Source organism: Pyrus communis, chromosome 17, assembly GCF_963583255.1.
Source record: "Pyrus communis chromosome 17, drPyrComm1.1, whole genome shotgun sequence".
Classification (NCBI taxonomy): Eukaryota; Viridiplantae; Streptophyta; class Magnoliopsida; order Rosales; family Rosaceae; genus Pyrus; species Pyrus communis.
This window is the reverse complement of record NC_084819.1, coordinates 9,156,426-9,175,568: the sequence shown is the minus strand read 5'-3', so window position 1 is coordinate 9,175,568 and position 19,143 is coordinate 9,156,426. Positions and strand designations below refer to the sequence as shown.

The following is a 19,143-nucleotide window of genomic DNA, read 5'->3' as shown; positions in this document are numbered from 1 at the left end:
TTAATCTTGAACTGGGCTGGAGATTTCTTCAAGGGCCATCGAGGCTTGATCTTGAGTTCGACTGGAAGATTTTCTGGTTTCCTCCAATCGTTGATTTTCCTTTGTGCTACTCTTGAACTGGGCAGCAGGATTCTTTTGGTCTCCCCCGAAGGTCTGAGCTTACTCCTTTTATCTGTTTCTTTGTTCAATCTCTCCAATTCGTATTGAAGAGGGTTAGAGGATAGCTCAGCATATGCAGTTGTTGCTTGTCTCCACATGCCTCAATGTATCATTTTCACTTGCCTTACTTGCTCCCCTTTGCAGAAGTGGTCCCTTATCTGGAAGTGTATCAACCGTTGAAGATGACTACTCGAGAGCAACGCTAGGTAAGCAACCAGGGAATAGATTCCAGGCAGTCGGTTCCAGATCGGAAGACTGACTCCAAGTGCCGGCTGATTGCTTCTTTCACTTTGCCATGCGAGTAAGAACAAGGACAAAGGAAAAGACAGGGAAAAAGCATGATATGAGGTACCTTTGCTTTCAAAGAAGCAGCGAATGAATCAGCACATATATTTGTTGTGCTTGTCTCCACATGCTTCGATGTATCATTTTCACTTGCCTTACTTGCTCCCTTTGCAGAAGTGGTATTTCCTTATGCAGGTTTGGCATCTTCTCTTGTAGTATTTGTCTTCTGATGCAGGAGTTGAATGCAAACCTTGCATTTGAATGGACCATCACTTCTTGGTGGCAGCGCAAGTTTGAGTGGAGGTTCCGACATATTGCTTTCTCTGTCCTTGTCCTGGCAGGTGAGAACAAGGGCAAAGGAAAAGACAGGGAAAAAGCATGATATGAGATACCTTTGCTTTCGCCCTTGATGATATGGGATACTTTTGCTTTTGAAGAAGCGGCGAATGAATCGGCACATATATTTGTTGTGCTTGTCTCCACATGCTTCGATCTACCATCTCCTCCTGGCTCATCTGTACTCCAGATATCTGGTATCTTCTTTGGGGAAGAAGAAAAAATTGAGTATTTCGAGAGGCTTTGCTGGGAGTGCACCCTCAGAGGTGAGAAAGAGTTGGGCATTTTCTTCAGGTCTGTCTTGCCATAAAAGATGAAGGTCGACATATATAGGGATTTCCCAACAGCAAGTGGTGGTACTGTTCTTTTACCCTTGTCGACAAACGTCTCTTCAATTTTTGAGCGAGCGTCTCTTCGGTTTCTGAGCGAGCGCCTCTTCGAAAAAGTAGTCACGGGTGCGGCTCTATCACCGCGCTTGTTGGCAAAGGCGCGTAGTTGGGATGATAACCTTCACGTGTTTTCAACTTTGTCAGAGATCTTTTGACAAAGTTGAACGCGTTAACTGAAAAGCCGCGAAAGCGTCGCCGAACTTCACGCAGGAAAATCCGGTTTTTTGAATCGGTGGTCGTGTCGCCTTGGCTTTTTATAGAGGTATCGATCACCTCCAACATGCACACTTTGAAGATTGCCCGTTTGTGAAAATTGTCTTCGGCCCTTTCTGATTTTACTCCATCCACCTTTCTCTTTGAACACTTTTGAAAAATGGCAAACCCATCGAACCTTAGCTTAGAATTGAGTCTCAGCAGTGATACGGGCGCGCCGCGTCAAGGTAACGTATGGCGCCCTTCTTTCTTATCTTCTAACGGTCCTTTTACAGGTGAAGACTCCGTGATGCAGGACGCCACAATAGCTACAATAGTAGCTAGGAACCTCCTCACTCCAAAAGATAGTAGGCTGCTGTCAGGACGGTCCGATGAGTTGGCCGTTCAAGAGTCCCTGGCTCTCAGTGTTCAGTGTGCGGGCTCTGTGTCCAACATGGGCCAACGCCTACTTGCTCGCTCCCGTCAGGTTGAATCGTTGATGGCAGAGGTGGAAAATCTTAAGCAGGAGATCAAACAGCTTAAGCACGAGAATAGAAGTTTGCACGTGCTTGCCAACAACTATTCGACGGGCATGAAGAGGAAGCTTGATGAGCTGCAAGAATCTGAAGGTCGGATTCAAAGTGACCGTCAAAGGCTTGCTGCTTATCTCCAGAGGCACCTTTTTCTTGGGTCATCCAGCGTTCCACCAAGTATTGTGGCCTCGAATGATCTAGCTCCGATGCCTTCCGCTCCGAGAGTTTTGCCAAATAATGGGGCTTCACGTGAACATCCTTTGTGAAAGCTCCATCTTTTTTTTTTTTATTTTTTTTATTTTTTTACGCAGTTGTAATTTCTTAGAGATTAATGGACATGCTTTATTTTATTCAGTGTATTGTGTTAAATACAAATAAAACACATACATCACTAAGATTTTTTTTTTTTTTTTTTTTTCTCCTTCGGTGGCGCTGATCCACCAAAGATTTTTTTTTTTTTTGGAAAGTGGCCAACTTGGCTATGCTTTCAGCTAGACAACAACTTGCAAATGCTTTTGGCTATAAAAAATGATTTTTTTTTTTTTTTTTGGAAAGTGGCCAACTTGGCTATGCTTTCAGCTAGACAACAACTTGCAAATGCTTTTGGCTATAAAAAATTATAAAGGAAGAAAAGGAGAAACATCTTTCCTTGTTTTGGGGAGGAAAAACAGGAAAATGTTTTTGTTTTTTTTCTTCAACATCCGTTGGTTTAAATAGCCTTTGAAGCAAAGGGAAAAGTGAAGATAGCTCATTTCGGTTTTGGAGAAAATAGAGAAGAAGAGAGAGCTCAATACTCTGCTGAGAAAAAGAAAGAAGCTGCAAATAGAGAAGGGAAGCTGCTGCTTCATTTGGTTAGTAATCATCTACCAAAGTAGTTGTTGTTTGTAATAGCTTTGAGCTATATGTATAGAGAAGAAATTATTCATTATATTTCTTCCTCTATTTGTTTCTTTGGTGTGTGAGAGCTTTTGGGTGTATTGGGTTATTTGGGCTGTGAGATTGCCAACACTTTGTAAACTCCCATTTGGTTGATAGTGGATTATTGGGTGAGCTCCTACTGCTCCGAGGACGTACTCCAGTTACACTGACTGTGGAGGAACCTCGTTAAAATCTTTGTGTCTTTTATATTTTGTTCTTTTATATTTTGTTCTTGCATTTTTTTGTTTTTTTTTTTATTATTATTTTTTTGTTTTTTTTTGTTTTTATTAATTTTTTTATATGGTGATCTGCAAGGCTGAGGCTGCCAAACCGACGAAGAACCCAGGAACGCGTAAATTGGTGGTGTAGAAAGAGTGGTGTTGTGCAAAGATTGCAAAGGGATTTTGCTGTGTAATGCCTTTTGGTCACAGTCTTCCCTTGGTAGTGACGTTGCCGTGCCTCTTGCCGCTGCTTGGAGCTTGTTGCAGTGTGTCACTTTGACCGTGTGGGGTTATGCAAAAGACTGCAGCGAGTTTATGCTGTGTAGTGCCTTTTGATCATAATTTTCCTCGGTGGTGACGTTGTTGTGCCTCTTGCTGCTGCTTGCTGCACCGTCATCGCTGCACTGTTCGCTGCACACCATTGCACTGTCTGTTGTCCTGCTGTTCAAGTTTTGTGGCTGTTTTTTTTTTTTTTTTTTTTTTTTTTTTGCGGTCATGGTATTTTTCAAATGTTTTAAGAGCAACACCATTACCATTCTCGCGAAGGAAAATGATTCGCAAGATAGGGGAACAACGCTGAAGATTTACGCCCCACTGACTGGCCTTAAGGCGCTTGCTCTTCCTACAAAAGACAACTCCATGCATATTAAGTCGTGGTCTTCTGAAGTATCTTGGAAGGTGGCAAACTTTGTTCGATCAAATACGGAGAGGGAGGCGTGCACACCGGGGATTCTTATCTTGAACCCTTCGCACCATGCTCGTGACAGTCATCCGGCTTCGTTTAAGCTTCTCGGAGATCACATCCGCAGCGGAGCTATGGCTTGGAATGATGCATTGTCGACTACCGGAGAAGCTGTTTTTGATGAGTCTTATTGGGAGTGGCTTGAAGATGTCTTGGGCCGATCTAAACATGTGCTTACTAGCATGGGCCTTTACCATGCCGTGTACGCGTCTTTGTTTAGTTATGATCTCCGGCTTGGAAAGACCTTGAGCGGACTTTCTTGTTGAATGCCTTGGCTAACCGTGCTTGGTAGCATTCCAAGTGTTGTTGAGCTTCGAGCCTTCTCTCATCCAGCGCTTCCAACTCCTGAAGGCGCAACTTTGCATTTTCTTCATCAGTCAAGCCTTCTTGTATAGCCATCCTTAATGAGGGGATTTGACTTTCAAGCGGTAGAACAGCTTCTACGCCATATACAAGAGAATAAGGTGTAGCTTGGGTAGGAGTCCTATGTGTAGTCCTATATGCCCAAAGTGCTTCACTTATTCTTTCATGCTAGTCTCTCTTTGTTCGGCCGATTACCTTTTTCAGGAGGTTGCACAGCGTCTTGTTGAATGCTTCCGCAAGGCCGTTGGCCGGAGCATGATACATGGAAGACTTGTGCTGCTTGAACTTGTATTTGTCGCAAAGCTTGTCCACGAGTCGGTTGGAGAACTACTTTCCGTTGTCAGTGATAATGTAGCGAGGCACCCCATATCGATGGATGATATGCTCCTTGATGAAACGAACAACAGTTTCCTTTTTTACTTCCCTTAAAGGTATGGCTTCAGCCCACTTGGAGAAGTAATCTGTTACAGCTAGGATGTAAGCTTCCCCTGCAGATGACTTTGGCGTAATTGGTCCTACAACGTCCAATCCCCATGCGTCGAACGGCCATGAAGCAACTGTAGGGTGTAATGGTTCAGGCGGTTGATGTATGAAGTTGGCGTGGAATTGGCAGGCTTGGCACCTTTTGGCGTGTTCCAGGCAGTCCTTCACCATGCTCGGCCAGTAGTAACCCATTCTTTTAAGCTGGAAATGTAGCTTTGGTCCAGATTGATGTGCCCCACACACACCTGAATGTGCTTCTTCCATGGCTTGATTAACTTCTTCCTCACCTAGGCATCTCAGGAGCAGTCCTTCAAAAGAGCGTCGGTAGAGTGTTCCTTTGTAGTAAAGGAAGCGAGGTGCTCGTCGACGTATTTCGGAACGGTGTCTAAGATCATCTGGAAGCTTTCCGTGCTCTAAGTAGTCGATCAGCGGCTGTCTCCACTCTTCAGCATCGACTGGAAGTACTGAGATGACATTTGTATCATCTAGTGACATTTCATTAACGAGCGGAATCACCCATCTTTGGCAAACTGGCACGTCTGCAACTTCATCTTTTCCTAGTGTCATACTCGAGGCTAGATTGGCGAGAGCGTCCGCCATTTGATTTTGCTTTCTTGGCACATGTTCTAGTGTCACAGCTTCGAACTTTTGTAGCAGTTGGGTTGCTAGCCGGAAGTATGGGACGAGATCATCCTTCCTCACCTCATACTCAGTTAAGAGTTGATTGATTATGAGCTTGGAATCGCCATATACCTCAAGAGCTGTGATTTCCATGTTGATCGCCATTTGGAGCCCGATGATCAATGCTTGGTACTCAGCAACATTGTTGGAGCATAGCTCATTCAGTTGGAAGGAGTAAGGTAGTATGTGCCTTTGTGGTGACATGAATACTACTCCTGCCCCCGCTCCGTCTGCTCGTGCGAATCCGTCGAAGAACATCGTCCATGTCGGGAAGATGTCGATGTAAAACACCTCCTCGTCAGGCAAGTCGTCTGAGATTTTCCAATCAGCCGGGATTGGATGATCGGCAAGGAAGTCTGCTAGCGCTTGTCCCTTGACAGCTTTAGCTGGGACGTAGATGATCTCATATTGATTAAGAAGCAAAGCCCATTTAGCGAGTCGCCCTGTCAAGACTGGCTTAGTCATAACGTATTTGACAGGGTCGGCTTTAGCAACCAAATGGATGGTGTAAGCATGCATGTAATGTCTGAGTTTCTGAATGGCAAACACCAAAGCGAGGCACATCTTTTCTATTGGGGAATAGTTCAACTCAGCGCCGGTGAGAGTTCGACTGAGGTAGTAAAGTGCTCCTTCTTTTTGGGATTCATTCTCTTGCGCCAAGAGTGCTCCGATTGAACTTTCCTGAGCAGCAATATACAATATGAGTGGTTTCCCGGGCACAGGTGCCCCCAGGACAGGTGGACTTGACAAATATTTCTTTATGCTTTCAAAAGCATTATGACATGCTTTGTCCCATACGAATGGAACATCTTTCTTCATAAGGCGACTAAACGGTTGACAACGCCCTGCGAGGTTGGAGATGAAGCGTCTGATGAAGGCTAGCCGTCCTTGTAGACTTTTCAGCTCGTGCAGGTTTCTTGGCTCGGGCATGCTTTGAATGACCTTGATCTTTGATTGGTCTACTTCAATACCACGGTGCTTGACGATGAAGCCGAGGAATTTTCCAGAAGTGACGCCAAACGCACACTTTAACGGGTTCATCTTGAGGTTGTATTTTCGCAGCCTTTCGAACACTATTCGCAGATCCTTCAAGTGTTCTGATCTTTTCTTCGTCTTAACCACCACATCATCTACGTAACATTCTACGTTTTTGTGTAGCATGTCATTGAAGATTTTCTGCATTGCGCGTTGATACGTAGCTCCAGCGTTCTTTAGACCAAAGGGCATTACCTTGTAGCAGTAGATACCTTTTGGAGTACGAAAGGCTGTTAGTTCCTCGTCTTCGAGGGCCATGCGAATTTGATTGTACCCAGAAGAGCCATCCATGAATGATAATGCCTCATGGCCAGTGGTTGCATCCACCATGATTTCAATGATTGGCAAGGGGAAGTCATCCTTTGGGCAAGCATCGTTGAGGTCCCGGAAGTCTACGCAAACACGTATTTGTCCTGATTTTTTAAGGACAATGACGATGTTGGAGATCCACTTGGGGTATTGCACTTCTCGAATAAAGCCTGCTTCGATTAGCTTGTCGATCTCGACCTCGATTTGTGGGATAAGCTCAGATCGATAGCGTCTTTGAGTTTGCTTTATCGGCCGTGTTCCAGGCCTGACCGCAAGATGATGAACAGCGATGATAGGGTCCAGGCCGGGCATTTCTTTGTAGGTCCAGGCAAAGACGTCTTTGTACTCTAACAACAACTGATAATACTCCTCTATCTCATATGTACTTAATAATGAACTTACGAAGATAGGTTTTGGTTCCTTGCTTGTACCTAAGTTGAGTTCCTTGAGATCATCGATCGTGGCTTGCCCTCCGTCTTCGAGCTGTGGTGGTGCAGCAGTGACATCTTCCTCGGGGATTTCGTCTTCTTTACCTTCTTGAACCGTGACGTGGAAAACATCTTGGATCTCCTCTTCGGTGCTGTCTTCTCGAGCTTGTCGGCATAAGGATTGTCTGGTGTTCTGGGAAAGGCGTTCCTCGCAATCTTCATAGGAAGGAGCCTTGACCGAGTAATTGAAGAAGTCTTCTGGGAAGAGGTCGCACATTGTGATGGGGATGGACGATCTTTGTGTCGAAATTTCATTATCTCCAACACTTTCACATTGTTCTGGAGGTTGACAGGAGTTGTTTTGCCCTCTTTTCGACTGATAAACTTGTGGACAAGATGGTTGCTGCTTGTCCAATTTCTTCGAAGCGATCTTCGGAATGCATTCCTCACAATTTTCATAACAAGGAGCCTTGATCGAGGAATTGAAGACGTCTTCGAGGAAGAAAAGATCCCGCATGAACGATCTTTGTGTTGTAATTTCATCATCCTCAACATTTTCATGTAGCTTTGAAGGTTGACGGTAGCTGCTTTGCCCCCTTTCCGATTGGTGAACTTGTGGACAAGACATATGTTTCTCGTGCAGTTTCTTCGGAGTGACATGAATCCATCCTTCATCTTCACTTGACTTTACTGACATGGTTTTGGAGCATGCCCCCAGCGGTTGAGGTGAAGACTTTGAGTCGAAAGAGCCAGAAGTGACATCTTTCTTAGGGATTTCATCTTCAGTGCCGTTCTCTTGGGTTTGTTGGCATGAAGATTTGCCAGTGTGGACGATGATGCGCCTCCTTACCTTTAGTGGTCCTTTTGTATCAACCTCTAGGATTGCTTGGCGCTTCATCCTTGAAGGAATCAAGCTTCGAACGTCGTCCTTTTCTCCTAACCCATTGAGCTTTTCTTCCTTTGGTGTTGTCTTCCTCTTTCCAAAGGGCTTCCCATTATCTTCAAATCTTTCTGAAGCTGATCGTCGCAGAGGAGAGATAACTGTGTTGCTTTGTTTCTTAGGCTTTAAGAACCTTTCAAAAACAGAGCTTTGGGATGTCGGCGCGTTAAGCCTCTTGAAGACAGAGGTTCGGTCTTGACCACCAATGCGATTAAGCACTGAAGTTCTGGAGCTTGACTGGCTCATCCTATCGAAGACCGACGTCCAAGGGGAAGGTTTAGGCTCTTCTTGGTCTTGTTCAATGCTCATGCTGACATATTGAGTGCTAGTGTTTTTCGCTTGGCTTGAAATCATCACAGGTGCATTTGGTGTGAAACCAAGTCCGGCTTTGTTGTTGTCAACTCCGTAACCATGCTCCTTCAACTTCTTTTGAGTTTTGGTGAGGTTACGTTCTTCGTCATTGACAGTGTTTGAAACCTTCTTTCCAGCCACCGCAGAAGAAGCGAAGTCGTACCCGGCCTTTGACATGAGTTTGTAGGCGTTAGGGTCGAAACCTTCCTCGGTCCTCTTGGTTGGAAGAAAGCTTGATTCCACCTTCTTTGGTAGAGCTTTTATGAAGCCTTGTGGTAGTCTTGCGGCCTTAGCACCCCCTAGCTGTGTTAGAGGCAAAACTGCATTCGTCTTGAGCAACTTCACGTTATCCGTGTGCCACTGTGTGTCGGCTTTTCTAGTTTCGAATGGAGATTGACCATTCTTTCTTCTTGACATCGGGATATACCGGAATATGGGTGCGTTCGGTCCTTCTGACGGCATCCTACTCCCTTTGGTTGTTGCAGGTTTAGCAAACTCGTCATCATCTTTGCTTAAAGATGGCACGGCCTGCTCTTTTTGCTTTTTAGGCATGGCTTGCCACTCCTGCTTTTTAGGTGCTGCTCTGCCCGTGGATTTGATCTCTTCCGGAAGGGCTTCGGGTACCGTCTCTTCATCCATGTAGAACTTGGCATCTGCAAAGTGTGATTCGGCTTCGGTGAATGGCTTGGTATCACCTTGGATCACCTTCACTCCTTCTCGGTAAAATTTTAGGCATTGGTGAAGGGTGGACGGCACTACCCCATTTGCGTGGATCCAAGGTCTTCCTAAGAGCAAGCTGTAGGAAGTTCTTGCATCAATCACGTGGAATATCGTGCTTGATTTGAGCTCACCCATGGTCATCTCTACTCGGATCATGCCCATCGCCCTTTGTCCTCCTTGGTTAAAACCCTGGATCAGCAGACGGCTCAGGGATAGTTCATTCACCTTGATGCCGATTATGGTCATTGTTGATTTTGGCATGATGTTTATGGCCGACCCACCATCCACAAGCATGCGGTTAACTTTGTATTCCCTTATGTACCCGGAGACGAAGAGAGGACGGTTGTGAGGCTTGGATCCTAACAGTAGGTCTTCGTCAGTGAAGTTAATTACGTCATGGGTGGCACAACATGTGGCACATTCATGTGGCTGAAGCTTCGAGCCTTCGTCGTTACTTTCTTGCACTTCGTGGTCGTCGGGACCTGCCAAGACTGCTGCTAGTGCTCTTCGCATCTTTTTTGGCAATGGTAACGCTTCCTCGATGCTAAAGTGTGTTGGCAGACCTTCTCCAGGTGTAAGGGTCTTTTCTACCTCAGTGGCGATAGCTTTGCCTTTTGAGGGCTTTTCTATTTCTACTTCAACCATGTGACAGGCCACAGTAGTGCACTGTTGGAAAAAGTCATTCGGGAAGTATTCATGCAAGGAAACGGGAATGCGTGGCTCCTGCTCCGTAGGTTCCCCAGCATATGTTGTCTTATCATGCTTTATGTTTCTTTTAGGCTTCGCATGGTTGCGGCCGTGGTGATTTCTTCTTTGTTCCACCTTTGGTTGTACGACTCGTGGTCTTGGTTTCCTTGTCTTTTTGTAGGTTACCAACATCCATCCTTCTTCATCATCAGCATGTGCATCTTGGTCGCTTCTCTCCAGTGATGGTTGTGTAGAAGGTGCCGTGCAACTTGAGCATTCACGGGAATGGCCAGGTGTCGTTTGGAGAGGCACAGGATTAAACGATCCAAACACAATTGTAGTGGTATGCGTTGCGGCCGTGTCCTCAAGGTCGAGCTCAATTTGCCCTTGTTGTGCTAGCTTCATGATGAGTTCTTTGAGAACGAAGCACTTGCCAACAGGATGGCTCACAATACGATGGTACTTGCAGTACCTAGGATCGTTTGTGCGATTCATTTCTTCAGGACGCTTGCATTCGGGTAGCTCAATCACCTTTTTTTCCAGCAAGTCATCTAACATGGCAGCCATGTCAGAGTCAGGAAAAGGGTACGTTTTCTGTTCCAACTCTCTCAAGGTGCTCTTGTATCTATCTTGGGTGCGAGAAGGCTCACTTGTCTTTATCTCCTTCGCTTTCTTCTTGGAGGAGATCTTGATGGGCGCTGAGGAGGTCTTGATGGGCGCTGAGGGGGTCTTGATGGGCGCTGAGGAGGTCTTGACGGGGGTAGTGTTGACGGTGAAAGCTTCCTTAGCGGGCTTCTTCCCGGTCTTGTCTACATTTGGGGCGAATACTTTATCCTTATTGAAGTTAGCAATCGGCTCCTTTTTCCCGTGATTAGCGATACTCAGCTCCATGTCGTGGGAACGAGTTGCTAGCTCTTCGAATGTTCTTGGTTTTATGCCTTGGAGGATGTAATGTAACCCCCAGTGCATGCCTTGAACGCACATCTCAATGGCAGAGGTTTCAGAAAGCCGATCTTTGCAATCCAGACTTAAGGAGCGCCATCTATTTATGTAGTCAACGACAGGTTCATCTCTCCACTGTTTCGTACTCGTCAGCTCTAGCAAGCTTACAGTACGACGAGTGCTGTAGAAACGGTTGAGGAATTCCCTTTCTAGCTGGTCCCAACTGTTGATAGACTCAGGTTCGAGGTCAGTGTACCAGTCAAAAGCGTTACTTTTCAGTGAACGCACGAACTGTTTGACGAGGTAGTCTCCTTCTGTCCCAGCATTGTTGCAAGTTTCAATGAAATGGGCGACATGTTGCTTCGGGTTGCCTTTTCCATCGAACTGCATGAATTTTGGGGGCTGATAACCCCTTGGCATCTTCAAAGCATCAATCTTCTTGGAGTAAGGCTTTGAGTACAGTGCGGAGTCATGCGAGCTTCCTTCGTACTGTGTCTTGACAGTGCTTGCGATCATCTCCTGTAGCTGCTGGATAGAGAGAGATCCCATGAATGCCGTTGCTTGGTCTAGCTTCGGCTTCTCTTCAACTTTCTCCACTGGTGGCTCCTCTTCTTCGTCGTCTTCTTTCTTTAATAGGCCAATATTTGGGTCGACTTTCACGTCGGGCAGCGCATCTAGTTGGTTGACAAGTGCGGCAATCTGCAAGTCCTTCTCTTCCACAGTCCGTGTGAGCTTTGCGATTGCTTCATTCATCTGAGCTAGCTGCTCCTCGATTGAAGTTGCTCCATTGTTCATGACTTGCATGGTTGTACTGCCGCTCGAATCAGCGTCGGAGAGTAGGGACTCTGAGTATTTCCTCGGGCTTTCCCCCTTTAATGCCCTTAGCGAGGCTAAGGTGATCACAGGCTCGTACCTCAAGTGCTCTTGTTCCTTTGACAGAGTTAATGCAGGGGCGGAAGCCGCAGCAAAAAGAGCTCTTGCCTTACTTCGGGTTATGATGCCCGAAATATCACCACTTGCGGCGATGATGTTCTTGTTCTTTGCTTTGATTGCAGAAACAGCTTGATCCTTTCTTGATGCCATTTGCGTTTTTCGATGATTTGAGGATAGAGATGAGAGGTAGAGAGGTCCCACCGGGCGTGCCAAGTTTGTAAACACGAAAAATTCCTGCAACAAGAAACAAGAATACCGTGTACAAAATATATTTTGTAATAATGATTTTGGGGTTACAATCTCTTTGTAATTTGATCCTCTGATTCTATCTTCGTAGGGTGTAGGTTTGTGGATGAGTTGTTGATCCAAAGGGCCGTCGGGGCTTGGTCTAAGGATGAACAGTTGATGAACGGATCTTCAAGGGGCGTTGGGCTTGATCTTGAAGAATGGGTGTATGGGTTTGTTGAGGTTGTTGATCCAAAGGGCCGTTGGGGCTTGATCATAGGATGAACGGATGATGAACACTTTCTTCAAGGGGCCGTCGGGGCTTGATCTTGAGTCAGTTGGAGTTCTTCAAGGGCCGTTGGGGCTTGGCCTTGAAGGAGGATTTTACGAAGAATGAAGAGTGTTTTCTTGATCCTTCGGGATTTGCTTGAGAGCTTTAGAGTTTCGAGGCTTCAAGGTTTTGGTGTGATGTACATTCCCTTCTTTCTTTCTTTCTTCCTTTCTTTCTCCCCCTTGAAATGAATGCCTTGGCTTCCTATTTATAGAATTCCAAAACTTGATTTTTGGATTTAAATAATCAGATGAAATAAATCATTTCTGCCAGGTATTGACACGTGTCCTATTTGATGACCTTTCCAATTTATTTCGATTTTTTGTTGAGTCACACGCTACATGTAAAATTTATGTGACACGTGAGTGTTGAAATTTTAATTATTGGTCAACATTCATTTCACCGAAATTTTGATGTCTACAATCGCGTTGTGCAAAACTGTTTTGTTGTATGGTGAAACAAGACATTGTGCGACGCGGCCTGTGCATCATGCAAACTTTTGGCATTAAACCAAGACATTTACAGCTTTTTTCTCAACATTGCACGACGAAGCTGTGCATTTGTCACCCGAAGCTGTTTTGCGTGACGTTTTGTTGTCACCGTTGCGCAAACATACTTTGCGTGACGCAATTATTTCCATCGCGCAAGTATGTTTTTGTACTAGTGTTCGTCGCCTTTCCCACTTACCCTACTGCTTATCTCTCTTTTCTTTTCCCTCCTACTTGCCCTCTCTCTCTCTCTCTACCAAATGGCCATGGTTACTGCCTCTTCTCACTTCTCTCTGAATCTGTCTTCTCCTCTTCTGCAACTGCCACGTCGGAAAGTAGTAGGAGTAGGAGAACTCTCCTTTCACCTTTTGTGATCAAGAACAGCAGGTTCAGTTTAGACATTGTTGAAAATGACGTGGCTGATCGGTAAGAAGTGGGGAAGGCCAATGGCAATGAGACCCTTTTGTACTGCTTCAGTCCTTTGCCTCTGTTGCTTCTGGCTGCTTTTCCTGGAGGTACCTTTTTTTTTAACTCCACCATTTTTCAGTATTCTTGACTTGATGTTTATTTATGTGACAATGCAATCCTACATCGGAAACTTGACAGAATAAAATACAACACATTTGGAAAGGCTTCAAGTTGAGCATTTTGTGTGGATGCATGCTTTAGTAATTGAGATTGCTAATTGAGAGTTCCACTTTCAATAGGAATTTTTTAATCTTCATTTTTAAAATTTTGGCAATATTTCTGATTTTCTATAAGTTTTTCTCAGTTGATTTATAGTCTACTAAGTTTTTTTTATCCTTTAACACCATTACAGTTCATCTGACTTGCTGCATTTGTTCTTGCATTGCTCTCTGTTTCTAAAGCATAAATAGTCCTTTCAACACAGAAGCTGAGAAGCTAGATGTCTATCACATTCAAAAACTTGTCATATTACTGATATTATACTCATCTGAAAATTTGGATTATAGCCGGCATTGTGGCATCTTTGTTTGAGCCCTTCGTTGAACTTGTCAAGTCGTTTGGTCTTCCTGGCTGGCTCGTGCATTGGGGTCACCTGGGCAACATGGTATGCCGCTTTATACCCCTATGTAAAAGAATGTACTTCCCTTAATCATGTCATGCTGGCCATAAAGGGTATTCATCTAAAGTTGCTTGATATAATTATCTATGGTTTCTTGTATTTTGTAGGCTGTTGTGCTTTTCGCTATGGGCGGCTATGGAACATATCTAGGTTACTGGATACGCTTTTCAGATGATGTGGTATGAACCCAACTGCAGCATATGTTTCGATAAAAGAATGTTATGGGAATTTTCTGAATATGCACATAAGCGACACACCCAAATACTCGAGGAGGGAGAGTATGAGTCGACACTACTGAAGCATGTTGAGTGAGGACTTGAAGAGGTGTCTGAAAGTTCAGAACCCGAGAGGGCATACGGTTAATCACATAGACCGCATAAGTAATAGCTTCAGGCCAAAACATCTTAGGGACCGAGGCGCCAAGCAGAAGAGCACGTGTGGTTTCTAAGATGTGGCGATTTTTCCGTTCCGCAACCCCATTTTGTTGCGGGGTATAAGGACAAGTCGTTTCATGGAGAATGCCATGATCACGAAGAAACTCGGACAACTCACAAGCAATGTACTCACCACCATTGTCAGACCGTAGTACTTTAATCACAGATGAATATTGAGTCTGGATCATCTGAGAGAAAGACCGAAAGACGAGACCAACATCACTCTTATTTTTCAACACATATAACCATGTCATACGAGTGCAATCATCAACAAATGTAACAAACCATTTAATTCCCGAAGGAAGAACAACTGGAGATGGCCCCCAAACATCAGAGTGCACAAGTTCAAACGGCACAGACCTTTTATTCATACTAGAAGGAAACGAAGCACGATGGCTTTTAGCACGAATACATACTTCACAATGTAAGTCTGATTCATTTATTCTACTAAATAAAGTAGGCAACATAAGCCGAAAATATCCAAACGATGCATGCCCTAACCGACGATGCAATAACCATACTTCTTGCAAACTACTAGTATGTGATGCTCGAACCGCATTAGCCCTGCCTGAAACGACGTCATCAACATAGTACAACCCCTTTCTCTTAGTGCCACGCCCAATTATTTCCTTGGTCTGAATATCCTGAAGTAGACAAAAGGACGGATACATTAGAACAACACAATCCAATTGTTCAGTGACTTGTGGTATTGATAATAAGTGATGGGACAATGATGGAACAAATAAGCAATGATGTAAAGGGAGAGATGGGGAAAGTTGCACAGTGCCAGCGCCACACACGGGGACAAGAGTCCCATTAGCAGTCGCGATGCTTTTCCTGTGAGACATTGTCATATATTGAAACAAAGTTTTATCGTACGTCATATGATCGGTTGCACCAGAATCAAGAATCCAACCTGTATGTTGATCACTTTCGGAGGCTAAGAGAACACGCCCCACAATACCTGTATTGGAGGATGAATCACCAGGAGTAGCACGAGTTAAGAAAGTTTGACTAGGATCCCCAGAGCTAGCCCCGGCCTCTGGAGCAGTTGGTGTAGCCGCTGCAAGAGAGGCACGGCCTCCATTGGATCCGACTGTGCCACGGTCCTTTGCCCGCAATTTCTTCTTAAGTTCTGGAAACCAATCAGGTACACCATGCTTGGTAAAGCATGTATCTTCAGTATGGCGAGTTTGACCACAGAAAGTGCACTTAAAATCATCTTTGTTTTCTCGGGTAAAGGGACGAGAATTGAAAGAATGATTAGAAGAATTGTTAGGACGGGAAGTTGCAGGTGGCCGAGAGACCATGGCCATGGACGGTCCCCCTTGGTTGTTATTCCCACCCATCATGGTGGCATGTCGTTGTGCTTCACGCCTAACAACTGAAAAAACTTCCTCGGCAGATGGTAACGGTTGAGTACATAGAATATCGCTACGTACTTTATCAAAAATATCATCCAAGCCCGCCAAAAAAGCATACACACGATCAATCTGAATTTCTTCTCGAAGTGTCTTAAGATCAGCAACACATGCCATCTTAATTGGTCTCCGTTGATCTAGCTTCTGCCAAACGGACTTGAGGTCAGCATAATACACACCAAACGGCCTGCCCTCTTGACGAAGCCTGAACGACTTAACCTTCAATTCATAAATTTGAGAAATATCTGAACCATCATAATAAGTCCGAGCCACCTCCTCCCAGACTTCTTTAGCAGTACGCAGGTGAATAAAAAATCCCATGATAGCAGGTTCCATGGAATTAATCAACCACCCTTTTACTATGGCATTCCCGGTCTCCCACGTCTCATACTCAGCACTGTCCTCAGCAGGTTCCTTGGTACTTCCTGTCACGAAGCCTTTTCGACCACGTCCAGCAAAACGCATCTCCAATACCTTGGACCAAAGAGGGTAATTGGATCCATTCAACTTCACAGTGTTTGGCACCGCAGATGCATCGTTCTAAATAACAACGGGACTCAATACCTGATTGTTAAGTGGTTTACGGGAACCACCCTCCAACTTCAAGATTAAATCACCTTCAGCCATCTCGACTTACACACGGAAAGGGCACCAACAATTTGATGATATGACTCACGGCAGCAACCAACCAAACAGGTGCTGCAATTCTTCCAGTCACGACAGCAGAGATGCTGCGATACGTCCACTACGTCAGACAAACACAGCAGCGGTAGTTTCTAGGGTTACAAGGCTCCGATGCCAAAAAGAATGTTATGGGAATTTTCATATATTATTTGATACTTCTTCAGAACTAAATACATATACAATCCGTAGCCTACAAGGAAACAAATAAAAACAGGATATATACAACGGAAAAAAAGGGAATGTAAATAGGGTAAATACTAGGAGTCCTTTATTAGGAAGGAAGGGTTTTGTATATATCCTGTTTTTATTTGTTTCCTTGTAGGCTACGGATTGTATATGTATTTAGTTCTGAAGAAGTATCAAATAATATATGAAAATTCCCATAACATTCTTTTTCGATAAACCAACTATGCCATAAATTTTCTGGTGTATAGTAATATGTTCTGGCTTCTGATCATTTCTGGAGGAGAAGGCCAATGCCAAAGACTTGCACCCTAAGCTTCTAGCAGGGATGTTTTTCTTCTTTACTCTTGGAGCAGCTGGAGGGGTAACATCTCTTCTTACTTCAGATAAACCCATTTTTGAAAGGTAAACTTCTAGATATTGTGTTTCACTGAATTTCTTTTTCTATAAATTTTCGTACCAGTTATTTGGAAAGCGTAGACGAATACAACAAAAGGTTCACTTTTTATGCTTTGTACCGAGGCTGAATTTAATCTGTATCTATGTTTGCAGCCCTTATGCTGTTACAGGGCTCATTGGTCTTAATCTCGTGACCATACAAACAATTTTGCCTGCTTTGTTTGAGGTAATATTTATTCTAAAACTACTTGGCTCCTTGCACGTAAGGAGCCATTTCCCTAGGTAGACAAATCATAGTTTAATATGTGTGCAAAACCTTTTCATTTTATGGTTTTAATGTGTTACATTCACATATGTGTCAGAATCCTTACATCTACTTTTTTATCGGTTTATTCTATTATTTATTGTGCAACTCGATGTTTTCTTATTCCTTTTCTATTTTTGCAGGGTAAATCTGAATTGAAAACCGTTCACGAAGTATTCGGTATTGGGACCATGACATTGTTTGTTGTCCTTGCTGCTCTTGGACTTCAACTTGGCCTAAGCTACTAATAAGACCTTGTCCATGCTTTAGCTAGTTTTCTTGCACATTCCATGATCCATTTTAGCTTCTTATTCATATCGTTTCACACACTCGGTATAAGCTCACATCAGTATCCGGCAATCAGCAAATTCAACTATGTAGCAACACAACAGTTGGGAGCAAGGTTGCACAGACACTCAAAAACCCCTAAGTGTCGGACACTCCGACACGCCTTGAATACGGTCAATGACTTGGACACGGCTTGGACACGGTCAAGATGCGGCAGGGGCCTTTTGTTAAATTTAAAAAACATTTTGGGGCAGTTTTGGAAATTTTGAAACTAAAATCTAAAAGAATCTCTGACCTCAATCTAATATGTTGCTTAATTTTATTTAGGGAAATTTAATATATGTAATATTTATTATATTATAATTTCCATGTCCTAGCCGTATCCGTGTTCTTATTTTTTGAGATTTGCTGTGTCACCATATCGTCGTGTCGCTTATCATCGTATCCGTGTCCGTATCTGTGCAACATAGGCAGGGAGCATCAAAATGCAGCGAAAAGGGCATAATTCGAGGGTCCAGATGGAGAGTTTTTTTTTTTTTTTGGTCATCTTATCATACGACCATGCATGATTGTATACAACACAACTGATACTATGACAGATTTTCTTGTTCAGAGAACACAGAAACAGGAAACAAAATATCCATAATTTCCACCGTTTGCAACTCAATTTGCAAGTTGTTTAGGTTTTTATACAGCTCACAAGACTATGCCACATTACTTACCAGACAAGCAACAGGCTAACGATGGACGGTGAAAATTTTGCCAAACTGAGGCATGTGAGAGCTAGCTGCTTATCATTGGTTAAAGTCCAAAGATTAACCACTAATTATAGCATAATTGTTTGTCTTTTATTTACACTATAGAATATTTTCAATGGTATATAAGCAAGCAAGTTATGATGTAATTAACTTGATTGCCAAACTTTGTTTTCTCAAATTCAATTCTCTAATCTGATGACATGAAACTAACAGTAGGTTATAGTCATTCCGTATATAGCAATGTATCTTCGGCTTTTAGATGTGATTAGGTCTGGCATGAATTGCATAACTTGATTATGATTGATGTACGAGGGACTGGACGCTGACTAATTGTTTGTGTTAATATTTGAATATTGGGCTTAACTGAAGGGAGGCCCAAAGATGCCAAGACAAGATAAATTTTTCCGAAGCCCAGCCACAAAGCCTGGAGCAAATTGAAGCCTTCTCAGCCAAGATATAGGCCATGTGCCTAGGACCGAAGTGACAACTGACAGAGACCAATTTAGTATCAGCCAAAAAGCACTTTCTAGTGGCACTACAAGTAAATATATGATGACTCACTGCCCTTGAGAACCTTCGGCCAAGAACAAAGCCCAGACAGTTGGGCTAGATCACCTATAAAAGGAAGAAGAGAGAACAGAGGCAAAGACACTCAACCAATCAAACAAACAACATACAAACTTTGCTATCAAGCTAGTTCGTACCCAGACAAGCTGAAATCAACCCAGATTCAATCCCTTTACCAACAGTTTCCTTAGAAAAGCCATCTTTTGTCTAGTGTAAAAGCTCTGCTACCTTTCTTAGTGTTGTAGTATCGATTCCCTAGTGTAAACCTTGTTTACCATCCATCCCTTTTTAGTGTACAACCTTTGTGAACTCTAAGAGAAGTGGCTG

General features: G+C 43.8%; 1 protein-coding gene across 1 annotated transcript; it reads left to right on the top strand.

The window, feature by feature from the left end:
* The first annotated feature begins 3,528 nt into the window (after positions 1-3,528).
* On the top strand, positions 3,529-17,451 carry LOC137721970 (uncharacterized). Its single transcript, XM_068460985.1, has 7 exons — positions 3,529-3,994; positions 13,123-13,206; positions 13,666-13,763; positions 13,886-13,957; positions 16,784-16,905; positions 17,053-17,125; positions 17,347-17,451. Exons 1-7 carry the CDS (start codon positions 3,529-3,531, stop codon positions 17,449-17,451), a joined length of 1,020 nt encoding a protein of 339 aa, XP_068317086.1.
* The last annotated feature ends 1,692 nt before the right edge of the window (positions 17,452-19,143 follow it).